At 37.8% G+C, this 23,240-nt stretch overlaps 1 protein-coding gene across 1 annotated transcript in view; it reads left to right on the top strand.

The window, feature by feature from the left end:
- The window catches only part of TTC28 (tetratricopeptide repeat domain 28), a 401,892-nt gene that overhangs the window by 175,135 nt on the left and 203,517 nt on the right, over nt 1-23,240 (top strand). The window contains exons 3-5 of the mRNA XM_080649649.1: nt 15,639-15,786; nt 21,178-21,450; nt 22,427-22,557. Coding sequence (XP_080505775.1) covers nt 15,639-15,786; nt 21,178-21,450; nt 22,427-22,557 — 552 coding nt within the window. The remainder of the gene's footprint in view (nt 1-15,638; nt 15,787-21,177; nt 21,451-22,426; nt 22,558-23,240) is intronic.

Below are 23,240 nucleotides of genomic sequence, written 5' to 3'. Positions count from 1 at the left end.
GCCAGTCAGCCATCTCTGTGTCTCCGCGTTTCTAAGTCCCCGTGTCCGACACCCCAGCGCAGTAAACAATGATTCCTGTGCACAGCTCTGCAAGAAAGCCACCCTCACTTTCCGACCTGATGGCAGACAGTCCAGCTTCTCCCCATAGGGGTCTGGGTCCCCAGAGTCTCACCGGAAACTGGAGTTCAGAGTAATGGGGAGCTGTGTCTCCCTTCCGGGTTGAAAGAAGCCGCACCCAGTTGCCAACCGCCAGCCCGATTTGCGCGCCTGCGTACCTCAGCTTTTCTGCGCTTGTGCACGTCTCAATGCTCTTTTCTCTTTCCTTCTAGTTGTAGAACTTCTACTTAGCCAGCTTTCCCGTGGTTCTGGGTGATAGAGGTTTTGTCTTTTAGTTGTAGTTTTGGTGTGGTTGTGAGAGGCAGCACGTACAGGTGTATACCTTATGCCGCCATCTTGGTTTCTCCATAAAATATATTTTAAAAACAAGTATTTCTCTTTCATTGCTCTGAGCCAATTGTGCTGAAGGGAATGAAAATATAGTTCTTTCTTGAAATACAGCTGGTTCTCTTGTTTCACAAAATGTATGCATTGCAATTGCTGAGCCATGTCTTCAGAGAGTACTTATCAATATTGCAGAATATTTGGTAGTTTAACATTTGCCATTAATAATATTCAGGATAATTTTGAAAATAATCAGCATTGTTGCTATAGGACATTAAAAATACTCACCTGGGAATGTAAGAAAATGATTTGTCTTTTTTTTTCGAAGACTTTTAATGTAATAATTTCAGAACTTATATTTCCATTACTTTTATATTTTTATTTAATTATGGTCACAATTTTATAATCAGGGATTTTTTACATAAGATATCAATTAAATTAGAGGCTTTGTGCATCATTTTTGAACTTGTAGTGGTTAAAAATGCATTTTAGGACCTATATAAAATTACTGATTAAAAAATTAATGTATCCTGAAAGAAGGTAGAAAAAATGACAGATTATGAAGTGGAACCTAGTTTTTAAGCTTTTGGGATTTTTTTCATTACATTAAAAATTGATGTGGGATCTGAATATTCATCTCTAAAACCATTTGAAATGATAAGCTGCAGAATTAGAGCTACTTCTCTGTAGAAGACTCATTTGCAAGTGTCAGCCAACATTCCTTTCAAACAACATGAAATGGGTCTCTTAATTTACTTTAGAAGTGGTTTCAGAAAGTTGATGCAACCAAGTTCATTTGCATTCTCTCTGGACAGGATAAATCCACTTCATTGATATTAGTTTGGATAATTTCTCCCCAAGGGGCAGTGCATCTTTTTCAAACTCGGGTCCAAGAGCATTATGGGAAAAGCTTTGTGGGTTAAATTCATATCTGTCCTGGCTAGGGAGCATGCTGAGCCACATAAAAAATGTCAATATGGATTTAGGCTCTATGGATTTCAGTGTCTAAGGACAGGAATGTGTCTCAGGAGAAAACTGAGATTTTTGAAAGACACTGTTCAAGGAATGTATTTGAAAGCGGTCAGGATTGATAATTTAGGAAAAGCAGAATGAGAGAAGGTGTGCTAGTGGTGTGGAAATTTTTAGTTAATAAATATTTTTTCTTTTTTTTCTAATAAATATTTATTGATGCATAGATTATATATCCAGGGTCGGCTATAGTGTATGGATATGAATTTAAAAAAAAAAGCTCCCTGCCTTTGAAGAACTAATTTTCTGTTAATTTTGTTCATTTGTGCTCCCTTATGAAGACTGTTTCAAAGGGAGGCTGCATGTTATAGGTGTGGAGACCTGGCTTCAGAGCCTGATGGTTCTGGATGTGAATCTCTGTTCTGTCACTTACAAGCTGTTACCTTGGACAAGTTATTTAACCTTTAGCAGCCTCAGCATCCCTGTCTTTAAGGGGAGATATAATAATCTACTTGGTCGGATTAAGAGTAAATAACATTACTTATGTAAAAGTGCTTGTTATATACTAACGGATGTATCAGTTCCATTTTTTCTCCTTTCTGTAATATTGCTAGTCCTGTAAACCAGTGACATTATGTATGAACTAGGTCATTGTGAACTGGGTGGATAATATTACCACCCTTTACAGCATAATTTCTTTTTATGGAAAAAATGCTTAAAACATTCTTAATTGACTTGAAAATGAACTTGTAGAAAATAATTCCTGTATTAGCTGAGGAAGACCCATATTCAGTTTTTACATGTACTTGCTTATATGTTGTCTTGAAACAAATCCTAAGTTATTGAGTGGGCAGCTTTTATATATATCTCCCCAAGTTGATTACATACCTACTTTCTGAAATCTGATATTAATTATCTCTTCTTATATATCCCTGTGGTACTGAATGCTTTTATATGTACATAGTAGGTAGTGAACATATTTTAAAATTAAATTTATTGGGATAACGTTATATAACATTATATAACTTTATAATACAACATCTGTATACTCCATTTGACAACACATTCTTTTTAAAAAATATGTATTTTTATTGATTTCAGAGAGGAAGGAAGAGGGAAAGAGAGATAGAAACATCAATGATGAGAGAGAATCATTGATTGGCTGCCTCCTGCATGCCCCACACTGGGGATCGAGCCTGCAACCCAGGGATGTGCTCTTCAGTTCACAGGCTGATGCTCTATCCTCTGAGCCAATCCGGTAAGGGCTTATAACACATTCTTGATAAAAGGTGAAACCTTTACAGAAAAAAAAATGCCAAAGATGAATTTAATTAAAAATATGAAATAATTTTGATTCTGTAGTTTAAAACTTGTCAACAAATAATACTAGAAAATGTTTCCATTTAGACAAAGTCAGATTAAAAGTATAAAAGTTTTATAGAAAGCTGCCGAAACCGGTTTGGCTCAATGGATAGAGCGTCGGCCTGCGGACTGAAAGGTCCCGGGTTCGATTCCGGTCAAGGGCATGTACCTTGGTTGCGGGCACATCCCCAGTGAAGGTGTGCAGGAGGCAGCTGATCGATGTTTCTCTCTCATCGATGTTTCTAGCTCTCTATCCCTCTCCCTTCCTCTCTGTGAAAAATCAATAAAATATATTTAATAAAAAAAAAAAAAAAAAAGTTTTATAGAAAGAGAGTTTTAAATGACGAAGGGAACAATGTTAGCAATTTGTGATCTTTGGAAGAGGGCGTGGAATCATGTCACTCTTGCACAAAAAGTACCTCTCAAATAGCATACCAGAATTTATGGTATAAGAGACCCTAATAAGTCAAAGAAGAGCATTAACTAATCTGGGACTATTTAGCCAACTGAGGCACCATTGTCTGTGAATGTCACTCTTTATCCATGATTACCAAGACCTAGATTTATTGATAGAGCTATGCATTTGTATTTGGTGGTTGTGCTTGTTTGCAAATGATTTTATGTAAAATATAGATAATCCCCGTGAATAGGTAATATTTTAGTACATTGATATTATACCCAAATAACAATCTCTGACCATTTCTTAATTAAAATAATTTATTAAGTTTCTAGGTATGGAGGAACTGCTATGCTATTCTGATGGCTTTTTTGAAAGGAAATTCATCTGCCCTATCTCTGCCGTTTCCTTTTTGGAATTGCTGCCATCATTTCATAAGAATGCATCACCAATAGGACTATTACACTGATGAATGAAAGCTCCTGTGCCTGTTGACAGGCACTAAGTAGGCTCTAAGCAAACTGAAACTCATTGAATCTTAGCAGGGCTATTAAGAAAATAAGTGCAAATTGTCAGGAGAAGAGAGATTTGTTCCTTAACATCATCACTTGACTCTTGGGTAAGAAATGTTAGGCAAGAAAGAGACTGTTTCAATTTGTCATCCTCTTGAGACCTCAAGATGCTATCTGCAGTGCTGAAATAAGCCATTCCTTCCTATGAGCAGAGAAAATGAGAAAATGGTTTATGCCCAGATTGGTCCATTTAGTTAGGAGGACAGCCACATAAATAACTACTTAAGAAAACAGAAACAAAGAAAGAAAACGGGAAACCTGAATCCCTGGCATAGACCCTTTCAGGATTAAAGTCTCTGTAAATAGCATGTACAAAACAGAACTCTCTGTTTAGTACAACTATAATGGACTCAGAGGCAGACATTGTGAACTTTAACCTCTGTTTACCTTAGTTTTCCCATCTATAAAATAAAAGTCATTTTCTTTTCATGCCTTGTAGGGGAAAGCTAGATTAGCTCATGATTGAGAGAAAGCCCTGGCATCAAGGGGCTATAGTGTTATGAGGATGATAATGTAATCACTGAACATGTGTCAACAATATGATGTGACTATTTAGAAGTACATAAGATCCCCGGATGTACACAGGCAGAGAAACAGCACATATGTCAATCGCACTTGTCATCAAGTCCTTTTTATTATGTTTTTGTGATTTAGTTATTTTTTAAAAATCTGTTTATCTCTCTCTCTCTCTACCTACCTACCTACCTACCTATCTACTTTATTGAGAAAGGGGACTCTTTAAAAGTGGGGAGGCAACATGATGTAGGTGAAAAGAGCTTTGATTTTTTTTTTCATTTAAAAATTATTTTTATTTTCAATGACAGTCAGCATACATTATAATATTAGTTCCAGGTGTATACTCCAGTGATTAGACATTACATAACCTCCTAAGTGATCTTCCTGATATATCTCATACCCATCTAACATCATACATAGTTATTAGAATATTATTTACTATATGAGAGGGATGTCCGACTGCCGGCTTAGGCCCGCTCCCTGCGTTATGTTACTGTATGGCTTTGCCCTTCACAGACCCCCATTTGAATTATAATTGGATGAGAAAAGCAAGAGTTGATAGATCAGAAGCTAAGAAAGATCAAGGAGTGAATTACTAATGGTAGAATTTCATCTGCTCAAGAAAGCCTTATGTAGAACTCCCATATCCCAATATACAAGTATAGCACTTACGGTAATAATTCCTGATAGACTGCTTTTAGAGGGAGTAGGTTCCCATTAATCTGACATAGTTTGGGTATATCTACATTATGGGAGGTAAGATGCCAAGTGATTTTTCTAATAGTTAGAATTCAGGATCCTGTAATTCCCATGTTGTTGACTTCAGTGTTTTTCTGAATCCACCATTCTTTCTGCTTATTCTTATTTTGTGTATTTTGCTTCTGGTCTTACCATATTCCCCAAGACCAGGCTATGTGTGGGAAGGGAGGATTGGTAGGGCAGGTGCACCGAACTCATGCTGAAGCCAGATGATTCTTGGAGAATGTTCAGGAAATTCCCTTGGTTTTCTTCTTGGCACAACTTTATATTTCTCCTATGCCATATCCATAGAATGAAAGCATAAGATCTAGGAAGTTCAGAACCATTGCTTTTGGAGACTTCATAAACTTCTTTCATTGTTTATTTTGAAAGTTTAGAAGAGAAATTCCAGATTATGGTACACACATTTTATAGTCTGACATATACTTTACCATTGGGAATCCCTCCAGTGCTAGGAAATGATACTGTTTAGTTACTTAACTCTTGGTTGTCATTTCATCTTTATCTTCTTACCAAATTTCTAATTTCTTTAAAAAATATGTTACCTTAACACTTTTGATACAATTCACTGAAAACTAATTTTGGGAAAAGAAATAGCTGATGTGATATGAAACAATCAGGACTGAGAGCAGATTTCTTTTAGAAATTGATATCAAATGTACCAAAAGCAGCACTTGGGAGAAAAGCAATTCACAGCTGCAGATTTGGTTAGAACATTATGTTGAGGCCATTTGGGTCTCTGACTCTGGCTTGCAAACTAAATAATGGTGTTTTCTAAAATAGCCTCCAATCTCTTGCATGTGCTTTCAGCATACAATAAGACAGACTAGTAAAAATAGAAGTATAGTTTTCTGGAGAGATAGGAATGATTACTCCCAGCTGAGCAGGTAAAACACATGAAGAATGTGTTCTTTGCTGATTCTTAAGGTTTTATTTTTAATGTGACGTGTCAGCAAATAGAAGCAAGAGAAAATTCACTTGAAAATGTCACAAAATAAAAGAAGCATAGTAAATTGTATTGCAGGTAAAAATTCATTTTAGCCAGGAAACAAACAAGCATTGGCTGAGAAGCTTGCTGATGGCTCCTTTTGTTTCTTTGATTTAAAGCCTCAAACCTGTAATCTAATTAACATCGAACTGAGTTGCAAGTACAGTGGCCTGTTTGGTTCAATAATAATACATTTTTATGAAAGGTTAATGAAATGAATTTTCTTTCCATCCAATTCATTAAAAATTGTTCCACAATCAACGGTTGCTAATGGAATAGAGATTAAATATTCACGTTCATAAATTTTCTGTGTCATTTCTGATTTTCCTTAATTTCTGCCTCCATAGGTTGAATTTTACAAGTGCAAGAATTCCCAGACAAAAGGCTTGATTTAGAGGTTAATTGCATACCATTAATTTTTTTAATCAAAGAGATAATGTGGAATAGCAGAAAGAGTTTGGCAGCAGGTTTGTCTCTGTAGCTGTATGATTTGGAACAGGTTTCGTAATCACCTCTTTTTTGCAGTAGTTGTCATAAGAACTTCTTGCAGAATATTGTGAGGGTTAATGATAAACTATGGGAAGCACCTACCACAGGGTTGGGCACAGATAGTAGTTCAACAAATGATAGCTAGGAAAGGTTTTGGAAAATAAAACACCTACATACATGCACTAAGACTCATGATACTGTGCAGTGCAGGATGGGTATTGTAAGACGGGGTTCTTGTTGATTCTCAGATAGGTATCAGAACATCTTGTAGTAATTCTAATAATAAGTGTTTTAGGAAGAACGCTGAGAGGAAGGGCTGTTTCATGTTTAGACAAATACATTTTTGTCTTCTTTTTCACGTAGGCCAAAGAACCGTATTTAATCTGCTTGATGTTTTCCCCAAACAATGAATTTACTAGATAAGTGGAGCCTACACAAGCAACTGCCAAAAGTATGAATATTTTAAAAAGCAATTTAAAATAAAATTTTCATTATTTTCAATTACAGCTTACATTCAATATTATTTTGTATGTTTCAGCCACACAGCATAGTGATTAGACAACCATATACTTTACAAAGTGTTCCCCCCAATATTTCCACTGACAACCATACATAGTTGATATAATATTATTAACTGTATTTCCTATGTTGTACTTTATATTCCCATGACTATTTTGTAACCACCAATTTGTACTTCTTAATCCTTTCTCCTTTTGTACCCAGTCCCTCAACCCTCGTCCCCTCTGTCAACCATCAGTCTGTTTTCTTTATGAGTATGTTTCTGTTTTGTTTATTTATATATTTTTTTTGAGTCACATATGAGTGAAATCATATGGTATTTGTCTTTCTCTGACTGACTTATTTTACTTAGCATAATACCCTCTATGTTCATCCATGCGTCACAAATCATAAGATTTCATTCTTTTTGATGACGGAGTTATATTTTATTGTACATATGTACCACAGCTTTTTTATCTACTTGTCTATTGATAGGCACTTGGGTTGCTCCATAGCTTGGCTATTGTAAATAACACTGCAATGAACATAGGGGTGCATATGTATTTTTTGACGTGCTTTGGGTTTCTTTGGATAATTCCCCAGAAGTGGAAGGGGCCATAAGGCAGTTCCATTTTTTTTAATTTAATAAATTTTCATTGTACAGATTATTATAATTGTTCCTCTTTTTCCCCCATAGCTCCCCTCCACCCAGTTCCCACCCCACCCTCTGCCCTTACCCCCCCTTCACTGTCCTCATCCATAGGTGTACCATTTTTGTCCAGTCTCTTCCGCACCCCCCCACACCCTTTTCCCCCTGAGAATTGTCAGTCCACTCCCTTTCTATGCCCCTGATTCTATTATATTCACCAGTTTATTCTGTTCATCAGGTTTTTTTATTCACTTGATTTTTAGATTCACTTGTTGATAGATATGTATTTGTTGTTCATAATTTTTATCTTTACTTTTTTATTCTTCTTCCTCTTCTTAAAGAATACCTTTCAGCATTTCATATAATACTGGTTTGGTGGTGAACTCCTTTAGCTTTTTCTTATCTGTGAAGCTCTTTATCTGCCCTTCAATTCTGAATGATAGCTTTGCTGGGTAGAGTAATCTTGGTTGTAGGTTCTTGCTATTCATCACTTTGAATATTTCTTGCCACTCCCGTCTGGCCTGCATAGTTTCTGTTGAGAAATCAGTCGCTAGTCTGATGGGGGTTCCTTTGTAGGTAACTTTCTGTCTCTCTCTGGCCGCTTTTAAGATTCTTACTTTGTCGTTGGTGTTTGCCAATTTAATTATAATGTGCCTTGGCATCGGTCTTTTGGGGTTCATTTTGCTTGGGACTCTGTGAGCTTCTTGGATTTGTGTGGGTTTTTTCTTCCCTATATCAGGGAAGTTTTCTGTCATTATTTCTTCAAACAGGTTTTCTATTCCTTGCTCAGTTTCCTCTCCTTCTGGAAACCCTATTATGCGGATGTTGTTTTGTTTTGTGTTATCCCAAAGTTCCCTTAGGCTCTCCTCCTGCTTTTTAGTTTTTTTTTTCTAGAAGCTGCTCTACTTGGGTATTTTTCCTACCTTGTCTTCTAGCTCACTGATGTGGTCCTCTGCTTCTTCTAGTTTACTCTTGATGCTTTCTATTGAGTTCTTTACAGCAGCGATGTCATTTTTCATTTCTTCTTGGTTCTTCATTTCCTCTTGGTTCTTACACATATTGTCGAATTTGTCTTCCATTCTTTTCAGCCACCTTATGACCACTTCTCTGAATTCTTTCTCTGACAGGTTGCTTGCGTCCATTTTGTTTACTTCCTTTTCTGGTGATGCCTGCTTTTCTTTCATATACGGGCCGTTTCTTTGTCTCCCCATGGTCTCTCTTCTCCGGGTGTCTGGTTATGTAGTTCTCTCTCTCCTTTCCGTGGTGGAGTGTAGAGCTCCTCTGAATCCACGTGTCTGCGCCAATTGGGGACCGGTGCTCTGGGGTTCGCAGCTGCCTGGTGGGTGCCGTAGCTGTAGATTTTCAGGCTTCTGGTAACATCCACTTTCCCCTTCAAGATGGCGTGGTCTCCATGTCCAAGCCGGTCGCTCTGGGAGGGAAGCCAGCAGCAGTGGGGGCTGCCCGGTGAGGGGAACCTTGTCCAGCAGTCCCCCACCGTCTCCTGGAGTATAGCTGTCCCTCAACTCACCAACAAACACTCCCTGTGCGACCCTCAGCTGTTCTTTCTATCTGCTCCGGGACAAGGCTCAGGACACGTCTGTCCATTCCGCCGCCATTTTTTCGATCCCCATATATATATTTTTTAACACTCACCCAAAGATATTTTAAAAATTAATTTGAGGGGGGAGAGAAATCAAGATGGTGGCATAGGTAAACACCTAAAATGCTGCCTCGCACAACAATTTCAAAACTACAACTAAAAGATAAAACGGACATCATCCAGAACCACAGGAAGGCTGGCTGAGTGGAAATTCTACAAGTAGAAGGAAAGAGAAAAGCACACTGAGACTCAGAGGAGCTGCAGGATGCAGAGGTACTAAGACGCATGCGATGAGAGGACTGGCAACTGAGTGCACGGCTGGCTTTCTTAAGTGGGAGGGAGACAAAACCTCACGACTGTGCTGAACTCCAGTTCCAGGTGAGACTCTGAGGAACCAGACTCATTTGGGGAGAAACTGGACTGTCTGGCAGTGCGTGGAACTCGAGGGCAGCTTTCTCTCAGATTACCACGGGACACTGAGACACAGGGGCCTATTAGGGCAGGCCTGACAGGAAACCAATGCTGTCTGCTCCGCCCTGAGACTCCGCCCCATTCAAGCGGAGTACAGAGGCTTTTGCAAGTCTTGTCTCATCCTATAATCATTTTCATTTTCGATCCAGTTGTGTTAAATTAAAGATTGATGCTGTATCAGTATTTCTATTGTCCCCATTTAGCATTTTTAAATAGAATAAGGGAAATTCAGTAAAATAGTTTTTAACTTATGAATATTATTTAAAAAGATGATGATGATGTGGTAGCAGGTGATGTGATTGGCTAGCAGAGTGGTCGGCAAACTGCGCCTCGCCGCTCTGTTGACTAATGAGTTTGCCGACCACTGACCTAGACTCTCGATTCCAATAATTACAGGCTGTTGTTGTTCCTTGTGATTAAGCCCCTATCCCAGTGGTCGGCAAACTCATTAGTCAACAGAGCGGCAAACCGCAGCTTGCGAGCCGCAGTTTGCCAACCACTGATCACTATGTTATAGTTACAGATGTTTATTCTTCAGAAGATGTAAAAAAAGTTGAAATTCAAACAGTGAAAGACAGATTGGAACATTAAAATATAAAATTTGAAAGTATAAATTAAATCAAAGGCACGATATTTGTAAATGCATGAATTAAGTAATAGACTGTTGTACATGTAAGTGAATACTCTTAATTTAAATGTTATTATATATTATATTTGTTATAAATATATGTATATACCTATAATAGTGGTTTACCTCAAAAGTTACTTGAGCCATGTGAGAGTAGGATTTTAGGTTTAGTGATGTTTTAGAATTGTGAACCAGGAATGGAGTGTTGAAAATAAAGACTTACAGGTCCTTCATTGTTTCCAGTGGTACTTGAAGAGTGAAGAGCTCCCTCTTTCACATGTTTAGTCTCTGAGTGTTTTTACTTTAACCCTGTCTTAGAATTTTCGGACTGATATAACAAGATACCATAGGCTGGGTGGCTTAACTGAGAAACATTTATTTCTCACAGTTCTGAAAACGGAGAAGTCCAAGATTAAGGTGACGGCATATTTGGTGTCTGGTGAGGTAAATGGATGGCTATCTTCCTGGTTAATAGATAGCTATCTTCTTGCTGTGTCCTTACGTAGTGGAAGGAGAGAGAGGGCTTTCTGGGGTCTCTTTTATAAGGGTACTGATCCCATTCAGAGGGCTCCACTCTCATGACATAATCCCCCCTAAAGCCCCACCTCTAAAAACCATTACATTGAGGATTAGGTTTCAACATACTAATTTTGGAAGGACACAGACATTTAATCTATGGCAAACTCTCTGAGGTGAGAAGAATGGCCACTTAATAAAGAACAAATACTAAAAGTTTTAACAACAGGGCATAAATACTTCAGTCATTTGTTACATTTTTATCACTGCTTACGTATTACAAAATGTTACTAGTAAGCAGCTCTATAGGTAGCAGTCAAGACATTTACAGCTTTTTATATTCTCTTCCCTTCTCGATTGTGAGCACATTGAGAGCACGAGTCCTCTGTTTTATCGTGCCTGGTGCTGTGGATTTTCAGGGAATATTAATTGGAGGAAGGAATGAATTTGTAACGCAGTTGTATTTGTGAGGTGATTGTTTCGTAGCATGTGTGGAATAATCACTGAGGGTTCTTTGTGGGGAACAACAGAAAATAAATGAATGACTCTGCAACACCTGATAATCTACCTTTAGTCAACCAGCTCCCTATACATTTCTCTTCTTGGCTAAAGCTTCAGGTTAAAACCATTGTTTTCAGGGCATAGGTGGTCTTAATAGTCAATTCATGTTGTCCTTTTCTCCAACTGTGACATAACCAGTGACCAGAATGTGGTGTATGCGTGGGGGGAGGGGCGCTTAGGCAGGGGAATATATTTTCTGAGGTTGTTTGGGCACCAAGTGTTCAATATTGCTTCCTTCGGCATGCTGCACATATATTGCCTCTGCTCAATCCTAAGTGATCAAAAATTTCCCCTTTCCCAGATGAAGCAGCTTCCTGTGAGACCTCTGATTCTGAGGAAGAGAAAAATTAGTAGCAGGAATCAATAGGGGTGAAGCAGATAGGCTATAGCAGATTACATCAGTTTTCTTGAAGCAGCTGTGACTCTCGGCACATTTCCCCCTTTGCTTTGGAAGAGGCTGACAGTGGACCCTGTGGGTGGCTGCTGCATCTCCCAAGACCTGATAGTGCCAATTTCTTTTCGTTGGGTGGTTCAGATTTTTGTCTGGGAGCCTTACAGCAGTGAGTTTCCCAGTTGCCAGTAGTCTTTTATGGAGCAAGGAGTGGAGCAAATGAAGCAGTGATAGGAATTGAAAAATATATTGAATAGTAAAATATTTGTTGGGTTCCTTACATTCTGTTAGTTTGTAATTATGTGTTCTTATTAAGATTCTTTTCTTATTTAACTAATAATCAAAATAGCTAATTCTGTTGAATACTTTTGTCAGGCACTGTGCTGAATTCTTTTTATTCTATTACATTAACCCACAATCTAGGTTATATTATCATCCACTTGAACTTTATAGTGGCGTACCTCTCACAGAAGTATCAAAAACTAATTTTTATTCAGCTGTTTGTACATGCAATGAATATTGCATGGAACAAAGTTGGGAGAGCCCCACTCTTTAGGAACAGGGGTTTGTCAGAGTTTGACTTATTATGCTATCTTGGCAGGAGTATAAACTAAGCTTGTGACTGAGAAAAATTGTGTGAAGTTTGGGTTAGCGATTGTGGAAGGGAATGAGGGAGGTAGGACTAAGGGAGACCTTTGAAAGCCTTCTCTACCTCTTTTCAAAATCCTCCCCAAAGAAAGGAAGCCAAGATTGTGGGTGACATGGTCCAGTCATACCTTTTCTCATCTAATTATTGAGTGTCCTAAGAAAACAAATGTATACACCCTTCTTTAACTGCTGTGTGAATTTGATACCATGACTGGCATTTAACACAACTTTGCCCGACTAAAAAGTAGATATATCACATTTTTAAATGGTTTCTGTTGGCAGGCAGGAAAATCAGTTGTTCTCTCAGTGAAGTAATGAACGATAAAGTTTTGCTTTAAATAAGCAAGAAATTATCAAAATCCATTGCTATTAAGATTATTTTGTATTTTTAGTTTTATTGAGATACCACTGACATACAGCATTGAATAGATTTAAGTTATACAATATAATGATTTGACTTACATATATTGTCAAATGATTGCCGCATACATTTTTAAAAAATATATACTGAAATCCGTAACTAAAAACATCTTTTGTTTCTCTCCATCCTATCTAATAAAAGAGTAATATGCAAATTGACCATCACTCCAACACACAAGATGGCTGCCCCCATGTGGACAAAGATGGCTGCCCCCATGTGGACACAAGATGGCCGCCACAAGATGGCCAGCAGGGGAGGGCAGTTGGGAGGGACCAGGCCTGCAAGGGAGGGCAGTTGGGGGCGATCAAGCCTGCAGGGGAGGGCAGTTAGGGGTGACCAGGCTGGCAGAGGAGGGCAGTTGGGGGCAATAGGGCCTGCAGGGGGATGGCAGTTGGGGGGATCAGGCCTGCAGGGGAGGGCAATTAGGGGCAATCGGGCTGGCAGGGGAGCAGTTAGGCATCAATCAGGCTGGCAGGGGAGTGGTTAGGGGGTGATCAGGCTGTCAGGCAGAAGCGGTTAGGGGCAATCAGGAAGGCAGGCCAGGCGAGCAGTTGGGAGCCAGCAGTCCTGGATTGTGAGAGGGATTGGGCCTAAACGGGCAGCCAGACATCCCTCTAGGGGTCCCAGATTGGAGAGGGTGCAAGCTGGGCTGAGGGACACACACCCCCGTGCACGAATTTCATGCACTGGGCCTCTAGTAAATTAAAATTATAGTGTACAGGTATTAGGCATGTATATATTATATAAATAAATTTAAATTCTTTTAATTTGGCTTTAACATAGTATTTCTAAAATTATGTAAACTAGTTATTTTTAGTTGTAATGTTGTATATATTGCCTCTCAGATTTTAGAAATCACCTAAAATGTGAAATTGAAAAGAATAGTGAAAAATGTCTATAAAACACACTAAAGGTTAAAACAGTGGCTGAGTCCAGTGAAAGGAAGTGATCTTATGAATTAGTAATGAAAGTACATTTACAGGTTAGTGTCTTACTGGGGTCTCAGTTTTTTTTTTTTTTTTTTTTAAATGATAGACCTTTTTTTTTTTTTTGATATTTTATAGAGAGGAAGGGAGAGGGATAGAGAGCTAGAAACATCGATGAGAGAGAAACATCGATCAGCTGCCTCCTGCACACCCCCCACTGGGGATGTGCCCGCAACCAAGGTACATGCCCTTGACCGGAATCGAACCCGGGACCCTTCAGTCCGCAGGCCGACGCTCTATCCACTGAGCCAAACCGGTTTCGGCTGGGGTCTCAGTTTTAACAGCTGCTGATAGTTTAAACCCGTGGTCGGCAAATTGCGGCTCACGAGCCACATGCGGCTCTTTGGCCCCTTGAGTGTGGCTCTTCCACAAAATACCACAGCCTGGGCGAGTCTATTTTGAAGAATTGGCGTTAGAAGAAGTTTAAGTTTAAAAAATTTGGCTCTCAAAGAAATTTCAATCGTTGTACTGTTGATATTTGGCTCTGTTGACTAATGAGTTTGCCGACCCCTGGTTTAAACTGAAATAGAAATCTGAATAGCCTGTAATAATCTATGAGTATTCATTCTGCTTATGGGTTGTTTCTTAATAGAAACACTGAATAGTATTGCCTATCTTAAATTATCTCAAAGGATAGTTGTAAAAATGAAATAAGATAAGGCAAAGAAATATGTTTTGTAAACATTAAATGTGCTCTCGCTCAATTTGTGTGTGTGTATGTGTACGTATAAAATTATAAAATTATGTGTTAAGTTTAGTGAGTAGTAGTTTTAGAAGTTACTTGAAACTTCATTTAGATCTCATGAATACAATTTGTGACAACTCAAAGTATATATGAATGAAAAGTTAAAATTGTGTTATAAACATGTAGTATTGTAAGAATGTTTAAGTTACATAGGAGGCTAAATATTTTAGAAGCAGATGTTACATAAACAGTGAATGAATTAATATGTCATTTTATGTGTTATTTAATCAGGTACAAGTTCCTTTGCTGGTTAAATACTAGTAACACTGTTCATTTACTTGTTTTTACTCTGTGAGCTTGAAAACAAACTTCACTTCCTTAAGACTATTCTAAACTTTATTAACATCTTGGCCCTTTCTTCAATTAACTAGAAGGAAGGATGTTCTCCTACAATCAACAACTGATGATACTAGTTTTAAAACTAATCCAATTAAAGCATACAAAAACAATCTGATTTTGTTTCTAAGCAAAGCACATATATTTTAGATAAGTTTTTAAATATTATGTCTGAAACACTACATTAAATATGACCATGTTATGTTACTCATTATTAAAATTGCCTTAATAATAATCACATATTTATCTTTACCATTAATTACATAAATGGGGAAAATACAAAATAAGTGGAATTTGAGTGTCTCTCATTTGTCTTGCACTGTACCACATACTTAGGTGAGATATAAAGAAATCTCCAAAATCCTGTCCTTGAGGAGCTTATGCTATTAAAGGTGGGATAAGAAATACTTTTAAAATAATAAAGAACAATAAAAGCAAAATGCCAAAGGATGTGATAAAATTTACAAGTGTTCTAGAATTGAAAAGAATAAATTATAATTTGTGTGAGAGAAGTATGCTTACATTTTACGATACTGGAAGAAATCAGACTTGGTTACAAACTATTTAGTAGATCCTTGAATCAAGACCATCTCAGTCATAGTTCCACTGATCTGTTGTTCTAATAAAGAATCAGCAGCAGCCTTGATGGAGCATGGTGTATAAGCAAACATGCATTATATTTTCTTCATTTTCAGGCATACTTCCGACAGGGTGTTGCCCTCCAGTACCTCGGACGTCATGCCGATGCCCTGGCAGCGTTCGCATCTGGACTGGCTCAAGACCCCAAGAGTCTCCAGCTTCTGGTGGGGATGGTAGAAGCTGCCATGAAGTCTCCCATGAGAGGTAAGTGTGATAACAGTATTTGGTCTGACACTAATTTAAAGTAGAACATTTCTAGCCTTCAAAAACTTTAGACTCCGGTATTGAGAATTGATAGGTTATCAATTTTGCTAAGATCGTATATATTTTTTATTTTTAAAATGTAAGATACTATATTTATTAAAAAGAAAAGTTACACTATGATTGTTATATACTGTTGAAAGCAGTGGCCAGCTTGTTCATTTGTCTAAAGTCAGTGATAGTTCCCATTTTTCTCTCACAATGTTGTAGTTAAACCTTAATTTAGTTCCAGGAAATAAGTAATAGGGTAGATTTTTCATATTTCTCTATATCTACCTACTGGAAAGAAATTTCAGAGCACAAAGAAGAAATAAAATAATATTTTTAAATATATTTTATTGATTTTTTACAGAGAGGAAGGGAGAGGAATAGAGAGTTAGAAACATTGATGAGAGAGAAACATCAATCATCTGCCTCCTGCACACCCCCTACTGGGGATGTGCCCACAACCATTGTACATGCCCTTGATTGGAATTGAACCCAGGACCCCTCAGTCCACAGGCTGACACTCTATCCACTGAGCCAAACCAGTCAGGGCAAAATAACATTTTAAAATAGTAACAATTTATTCTTAGAACTTGGTTGAATTTGGCTTTTTCTCAAAATTTTGTGCTCATCTCCACAGAAGTAAATTTCTATTTTAGTAGCCCTAGAAGAGATTATATATTGTGGACAAAGGAGATCAAGAATCACTGTCAGTAGCAGACAATGAACCAGAATAGGATGGTGTAAGGCTACTGGCCTAGAAGTTTGTGGACCTAGATTACATTTTTGAATTTTGCATTAACTAACTATATGACCATGGGTAAATGAATAGACATCTCTGTATTTTAGAGTTACCTGAAGATTCCTCAGGTTTTTGTAGTTCTAAGATTCTGTACCTCTAAATTATAATACCTCTAGTAGTAAATTGATTTGTTTATTTGGACCAATATGCCATCTAGAAATATTCAAGTAAGCGAAGACATTAAGTAGACATTCTAATATTTTATAAAAGGAATTATAGATCTAACTGTAGGCTGTGTGTGTAACATTTTTCAGAGGAGCATTATAAAATATGTTGAGTTAAAAAGAAAGAGAGAGCCTGCCTGGTGCGGCTCAGTGGTAGAGTGTTGACCTATGAACCAGGAGGTCATGGTTCAATTCAGGTCAGGGCACATGTCTGGGTTTCGGGCTAGATCCCCAGTAGGGCATGTGCAGGAGATAACTGATCAATGATTCTCATCATTGATGTTTCTATCTCTCTCTCCCTCTCTGAAATCAATACAAATGTTTGTTTTTAAAGGAAAGAGAGAGAGAGAAATAGACAGACACTAGTTTAAATGTTTTTTCCCCCCTGTTATTCTACTTTATGCCAATTGGTATTCTGGAAAAACAATGGATTGAACATAGTGGAAGATGAAGAAGTTCTAAGGCCTAAAACAGATTGGCTTCACTTTGAGGAACATTGATTTTTGAGGAATGAGCTCTTAGGAAGGAAGATTGGGCTGAAAGTGTACACCAATTGTCATCTTTGCAGAGTGATGGAGACACTAAGGTATATTGATGGCATATAGTGGAAAGCTAGTATTGCTTCATATTAATTAGATTATGTCAAGCAGAACTCTATTTTTTGTCTCTGAAAAGGGATGTTTTTGAATGAACCTAAATATGTTGATGACAGTTTCATTAGACATTTTATATAGTTTTGAAAATGTTTGCAGCATTAGATTGTTTTAATATTCTGGCTAATACAGTATTTGGCTTCAAATATATGCTAAGTAAAAATTTGATGAACTAAATGTTACTTATATGGTCTCTGGGCAATTCATAGCTATAAAAAATATTTTTCTGAAAGTCAAAGATTTCATGTTTTAGGAAAAACGTGGTAAGGAAACCTCTTCATGCGATTTTATAACCCCATGCAAAGCTGAGTCTTTGCTGCAGGAACCTAATGGCTTCTCCCACTGGGGGACCTGCTGTTAATAAACTCTGACTTAGAGCAGATGCGCTTCAGAGCTCCAGGGCTTAGGGGTGGGGGTGGGGTAGGTATGGACAAAAAAAAAAAAAAAAAAAAAATCAATTTGTCTCCCCTTTCCATTTCTCTAATAGTTTCTCATTCTCTCCCTTCACCCCTCCACAAGTAATTTTCATGGAACATTTTTATTTAGTTCATGAAGATACCACTTTTTTATTTGGAAGCATTTCTGTTGCTGCCTTAGAATATTGGAGTGAACATGTTGAGATCAGCAGAACCATACTTACTGTTTTGCCTTTGAAGCAATTTGTTTAGATAAATGTAAGGAAATCTTCCCTGCACGCTGAGAAACAGCTCAGTGCTGTTGTCACCCTTAGGGTTTTCTGTGCCATGTTCTTTCCCAGCTTATACTGAGTGACCTAAGGCTGACCCTGGAGCAAGCAAGCTGCAACTTACAGGTGCCTGGAGCGCTTCAATATTTTCTTCTTTTTCCTTAAGGCAATTTAATTTCTCTCATTTATTTTTAGCATTGCCTTTATCACTGTATCTACTCCAGGTGGGCTTTTCTTATCAACGTTTATAGGGATGCTGTTGCTTTTCACAGTGTTGTTCTATGCATCATTTCACATCTTAATGGCCTACCTCTCTTTGTCATATGGTTGTAATTCACGAAATCTATCATTATTTGCTGCCCATTTTTTTACGCATTTTAGTTTAGCCTCCTGCAGCTTTCTAAGTTTCTGCCGTTGTTGCATAGCAGTGCAGTTGGGTCGCTTTATATATAGGTCTGATCTGTTGTGTCAATTGCTATTGTTTTGTAATTCTTAAATGCAACACAGAAAGCTCCCTAGTCCAGGTGCTTGTGTATGCAAGCAAAGCTCCCGTGATAGTCACAGTGTTCCTGTGGTTTGGCCTATTTTTCGAAGTTTCAAGGTTTTATTTTTTTAAAAGATAGGGCCAATCTATATTAATATACCCTTGTTTTCGAATAAATATGTTATATTTATCCACATTGAAATTTACTTGATATTTTTATATTGTTGCTGCCAATATTGCTAACTGGATTCTGTCTGTTTTTCTTTATTTTTATGGTTTCACTTATGCTCACTAACCAGATATCCAGATATCAGTTAAACTACTTTTCCTGTGGTTATATTTACATCATATATAATGTATTTCCTTTAAATCATTAGTGAAAATATAAAAATAAGTGTAAATATAAAATGATACTCTTTGTCATGACTTCTCAAGTTATCCTATTGCTGTTTTCCATTTTTCCTTTTTAGATAGTCTTCTAGCAGTTTCACTTCATTGTATTTTGTAAATGGTGTAGCATAGAACTACTGCCAACCACAGATTTAATAATATAATTACAAAGTGAGATTTAGTTTACCTTTATTTGTTCTTTTAAAGATGCCAGGGCTGCTTCTTGCCAAGGGTTCTCTTGTGTATATTTTCTCTCCTCCTGTTAATTCGGTAATCTAAAGACTATTACATTTATGGGCTATCACCTGTCACGGTGTTTCTCCCAGCTCCAGAGGATCCAGGGAGGCTGATTTTATGAAGTGCTGGTGGCAAATGGCTGTTGAATGTATAAGCTTTTATCTTGGGGTCAAATTGGGGCTCACCTTTTATTTGCCTAATTGGCCAACCTCCGTGAACTCTTTCAGGAGGCAGTTACTTTTTACAGGAGGCCTCTTTCTGAAATATTATGTAAAAAATAAAGACTCCCCCCCCCTCCACAAAAAAAAAAAAGATTGGAATCTAATTTCCGCAGTGCCACTTGCTATTCCATTGACTGAGCAAGGCTGCTTACTTCCTCTGCACCTCAGTCCGTATCTGTAAAAGGGAAATGATCATATCTGCCTCGTATGTGGTGTTGAGATTCAAGCCCTAACAGGCAGACACCTTTTACTGGTACATCCCTTTCCTCCGCAGTGGGATGCCCTTCTTCTCAGCGAGGAACAGAAGTGGCAGCAGTGACAGTCCTGCTCTGGTCTCCGTGGCAGGCACAGTGCTGTGAGTGTGAACACTGCACAGTGCACGCGGTCCTTTTAACTTTCCCTCAGGCCTCGGTTCCAGGACGAGCTGCGTTTCCTATGAGTGTTGGTGTGTTTTTATCTGAAAGGCCGGGGAAATTTTAAAGAGATCATTTATCCTTTTGCTTTGTCCTCTATGAAGCTTGGAGACCAGTGTCCCGGCCACCTTTAGGAAGTGTGTCAGGGCTGTACCTGTCACTTGGACTTCTGTGTTTTTCACCTTATTTCTATAGAAAGCCTTTGAATCATTTCTCAATGAAGTAGAATATAATAAATAAATACACAGAATAAAATGTGAGTGGCTTAGACAAAGTGGGAAACATATCAGTTTTTATTTTGATTTTTTTTTTTGAGGAGGGTTAAATTGTGCTTTTTAGTATGAACCAAAGTTTTTTTAATTGTTGTAAAATTGACCATTTTAACAACTTTTAGTTATGAAATTCAGTGGCGTTAAGTCCATTTACTGTGTTGTGCAACCATCGTAACTATCCATCTCCAGAACTTTTTCATCTTCCCAAATTGACTCTCTGAACTCATTCAACTCTAACTTCCCATTCTGCTCTCCCCTCTGCTCCTGGCAAATACTGTGCTGTTTTCTGTCTCTCTGAATTTGACTACTCTGTATCTTATATAAGTGGAATCATACAATATTTGTCTTTTAAAATGATTTTTAATTCAATTTCCTCTTTTAGGAATTAGCTTAATAAAGGTAAAAATTAAAATTAGGTGAATATTTGAACCTTACATCTAAATTTTATTTTGGGGGGGAGTATTTTACCCTTATAATATTTCCCTTACTTATTACCTTATCAATAGCTGCTGTTCTCTCTTTGGACCCCTGTTCTGGAGATTCATTCCAGGATTATTTCTCCCATTCTTCTGGACTTGCAGTTCGTTACTATATTTTAGTGTTGTATCCAAGAATAGCTGGTAGTGGTTTCACCAGGGTTTTTAGGAAAGTGGAAGCCTTTTTAGTCATATATGCTAGAGGACTGTTATAATGATAACTCAGAAAGCTCTAGAATGTTTTATAGAGCCTTACAGATTGAAGTCTATAAAAATGTTAGTTACCTTGAACGTGACCCATAGGAGACAGTCCTTTGGAATAAGGTATTGTGCATATTAAATACATTTTTTCTCAAATTCTGTAAGATTTTTTCCTTCTAAAATGTCTGAAATTTATCCCTTGCTCTCCATCTGTTTTGTCATTGCAAAGACTTTGTGCTTGAAATAGGCCATAAAGAGGCATGATAAACATTTGTTTCTAGAGCATATTAGAAAATACTATTTTGTGTATTCTTTTACATTTTCTAATTTTGTTTTGTTTTGTTTTTTCAGACTCCCTCGAGCCCACTTATCAGCAGCTTCAAAAAATGAAACTGGACAAGAGTCCCTTTGTGGTCGTGTCTGTGGTTGGGCAGGAACTCCTGACAGCTGGCCATCATGGGGCCTCTGTGGTTGTCTTAGAAGCTGCTCTGAAGATTGGCACCTGCAGCCTCAAACTGAGAGGTTCTGTTTTCTCTGCCCTGAGCAGCGCTTACTGGTCTCTTGGAAACACAGAGAAGAGCACTGGATACATGCAGCAGGACTTGGATGTAGCCAAGACCTTAGGTAGAGTTATGCTTCTCTCCTTTATTTCAGTACAGAAAGGAAATAAGCTGATTTACCTGGCATAAACGGGAGTAACATGTGCAATGAAAAGTGAGTGTCTCTAGAACATTCTCCATTTTAGGGTTCTTAGGTCTTTAGGGCTTTTCGTGTAACAGGTACCAAGGTTCCAAAAGGCCAAGAGATGTGAATTAACATATTCATTGCCCTCCTCAGAGATTTGGGTCCACAGATACAATATCCCAAATGGTAGTACTGGTGGGTGAATCTTTCATCTTAATTTTAATTTTAGCCTACATTAGAATGTGTCATCATTTAATTGGTGGAGACAATACAGTGCAGTGGTTAAGAGTGTGGACAGTGGAGCCAGACTGCTTTGCTTAGAATCCTGGCTTTGCTACTTACTAGCAGGTTGACCTTCAGCAAACCGCCTAAGCTCTCTGTGCTGCCATTTCCTCATTTGTAAAATAAGTGTGGCTTATGATTATGATGATTGTTATTGTGATTATTCAATGACTTGCAGGATTGCAGTAAAATCAGGGATATGGTGACTCTACCATTAAGAATACTTGATAAATACCATTAGCATACTTGTAAAGAACCAATATGTTATAGTAGGTTTGGAGTCAAATGACTGAACCAACAAGCTGATGGTTGTTCAGAACCAAAAATCATTAGCAGAGCAGTGAAGTGACTCAAATAGCAGCTGCTTTGTGTCAAGGTCTTTAACCTCTCATTTCCAGGACACTTATGTCCCTGACTACAGTTGTATGACAACAATAATAGTTGTTAGCCAGAGACGTAAATTCTAGGACCATAACCTCCCACAAAGAGTCTTATAGAAGAAGAAAATACTTTCTACAAGAAGGCAAGTGAAATCTTAGTTAGTAGGTCTGTGGCTCTTAAATTAAGATGGCCATTATATATTAAAATAATGCTATAACTAAAAGAAGTTTTATATTTTTTTAAACCCAATCAGGTGACCAGACAGGAGAATGCCGAGCTCATGGGAATCTAGGCTCTGCATTCTTCTCCAAAGGAAATTACCGGGAGGCTCTCACTAACCACAGGCATCAGTTGGTGCTCGCCATGAAACTCAAGGATCGAGAGGTAGGAAGTTTACCTGTAGACCAAAACCTTTTTTTTTTTTTTTAAACATGGAGTCTGTACCTTAAAATATTACTTTCAGAAGTGAATAATTATTGCTTCTATCTTTCACCATCAACCAGGTATTGGACATCTATCATGTATTGGCCTTGGGGATATGGAGATAAATGAGACATGGTCCCTGACCTCAGGATCTATCAGCTTGGTCAAATGCCTTGTTCTTATTCTATTCAAATGTGCTGTGGAGTAGATATATGTAAAATTAGCAAAAATATATATCGTCATGATATATTCATTAAATTAAAGAAGCACACATTTCTCTTTATTTGAGATGGAGTATTATTACTGCAAACCCTTCGCATAGTTTCTTGGGTGGATTTTTAACTCAGGTGGTAGATGCATATTAAGTCTGATCAAGAGACCTTAATTGTAATGATAAAAAAATATCATCCTAATTTTTATTAGAGAAATGAAATACAATATTCTCAGGTACTTGATATCTAGTAGATGTGACATGATGAGAAAGTGCTTACAGAGTGGAAAGAGGTGGGGTTTTGGGTGAGATAGATCCAAATTTGAATTCCTGCTCTAGTGCTTTCTAGCCCTGTGCAATAGAAATCTGAGTATAACTTTTGACTCCCCAAAAACTTAGCTATAGTTGTCCCTCAGTATCCACAGGGGATTGG

Source organism: Plecotus auritus (genome assembly GCF_963455305.1).
Source record: "Plecotus auritus genome assembly, chromosome: 13".
NCBI classification, from domain to species: Eukaryota; Metazoa; Chordata; class Mammalia; order Chiroptera; family Vespertilionidae; genus Plecotus; species Plecotus auritus.
The sequence above is the reverse complement of the archived record's forward strand: the minus strand, read 5'-3'. Positions and strand labels throughout refer to the sequence as shown.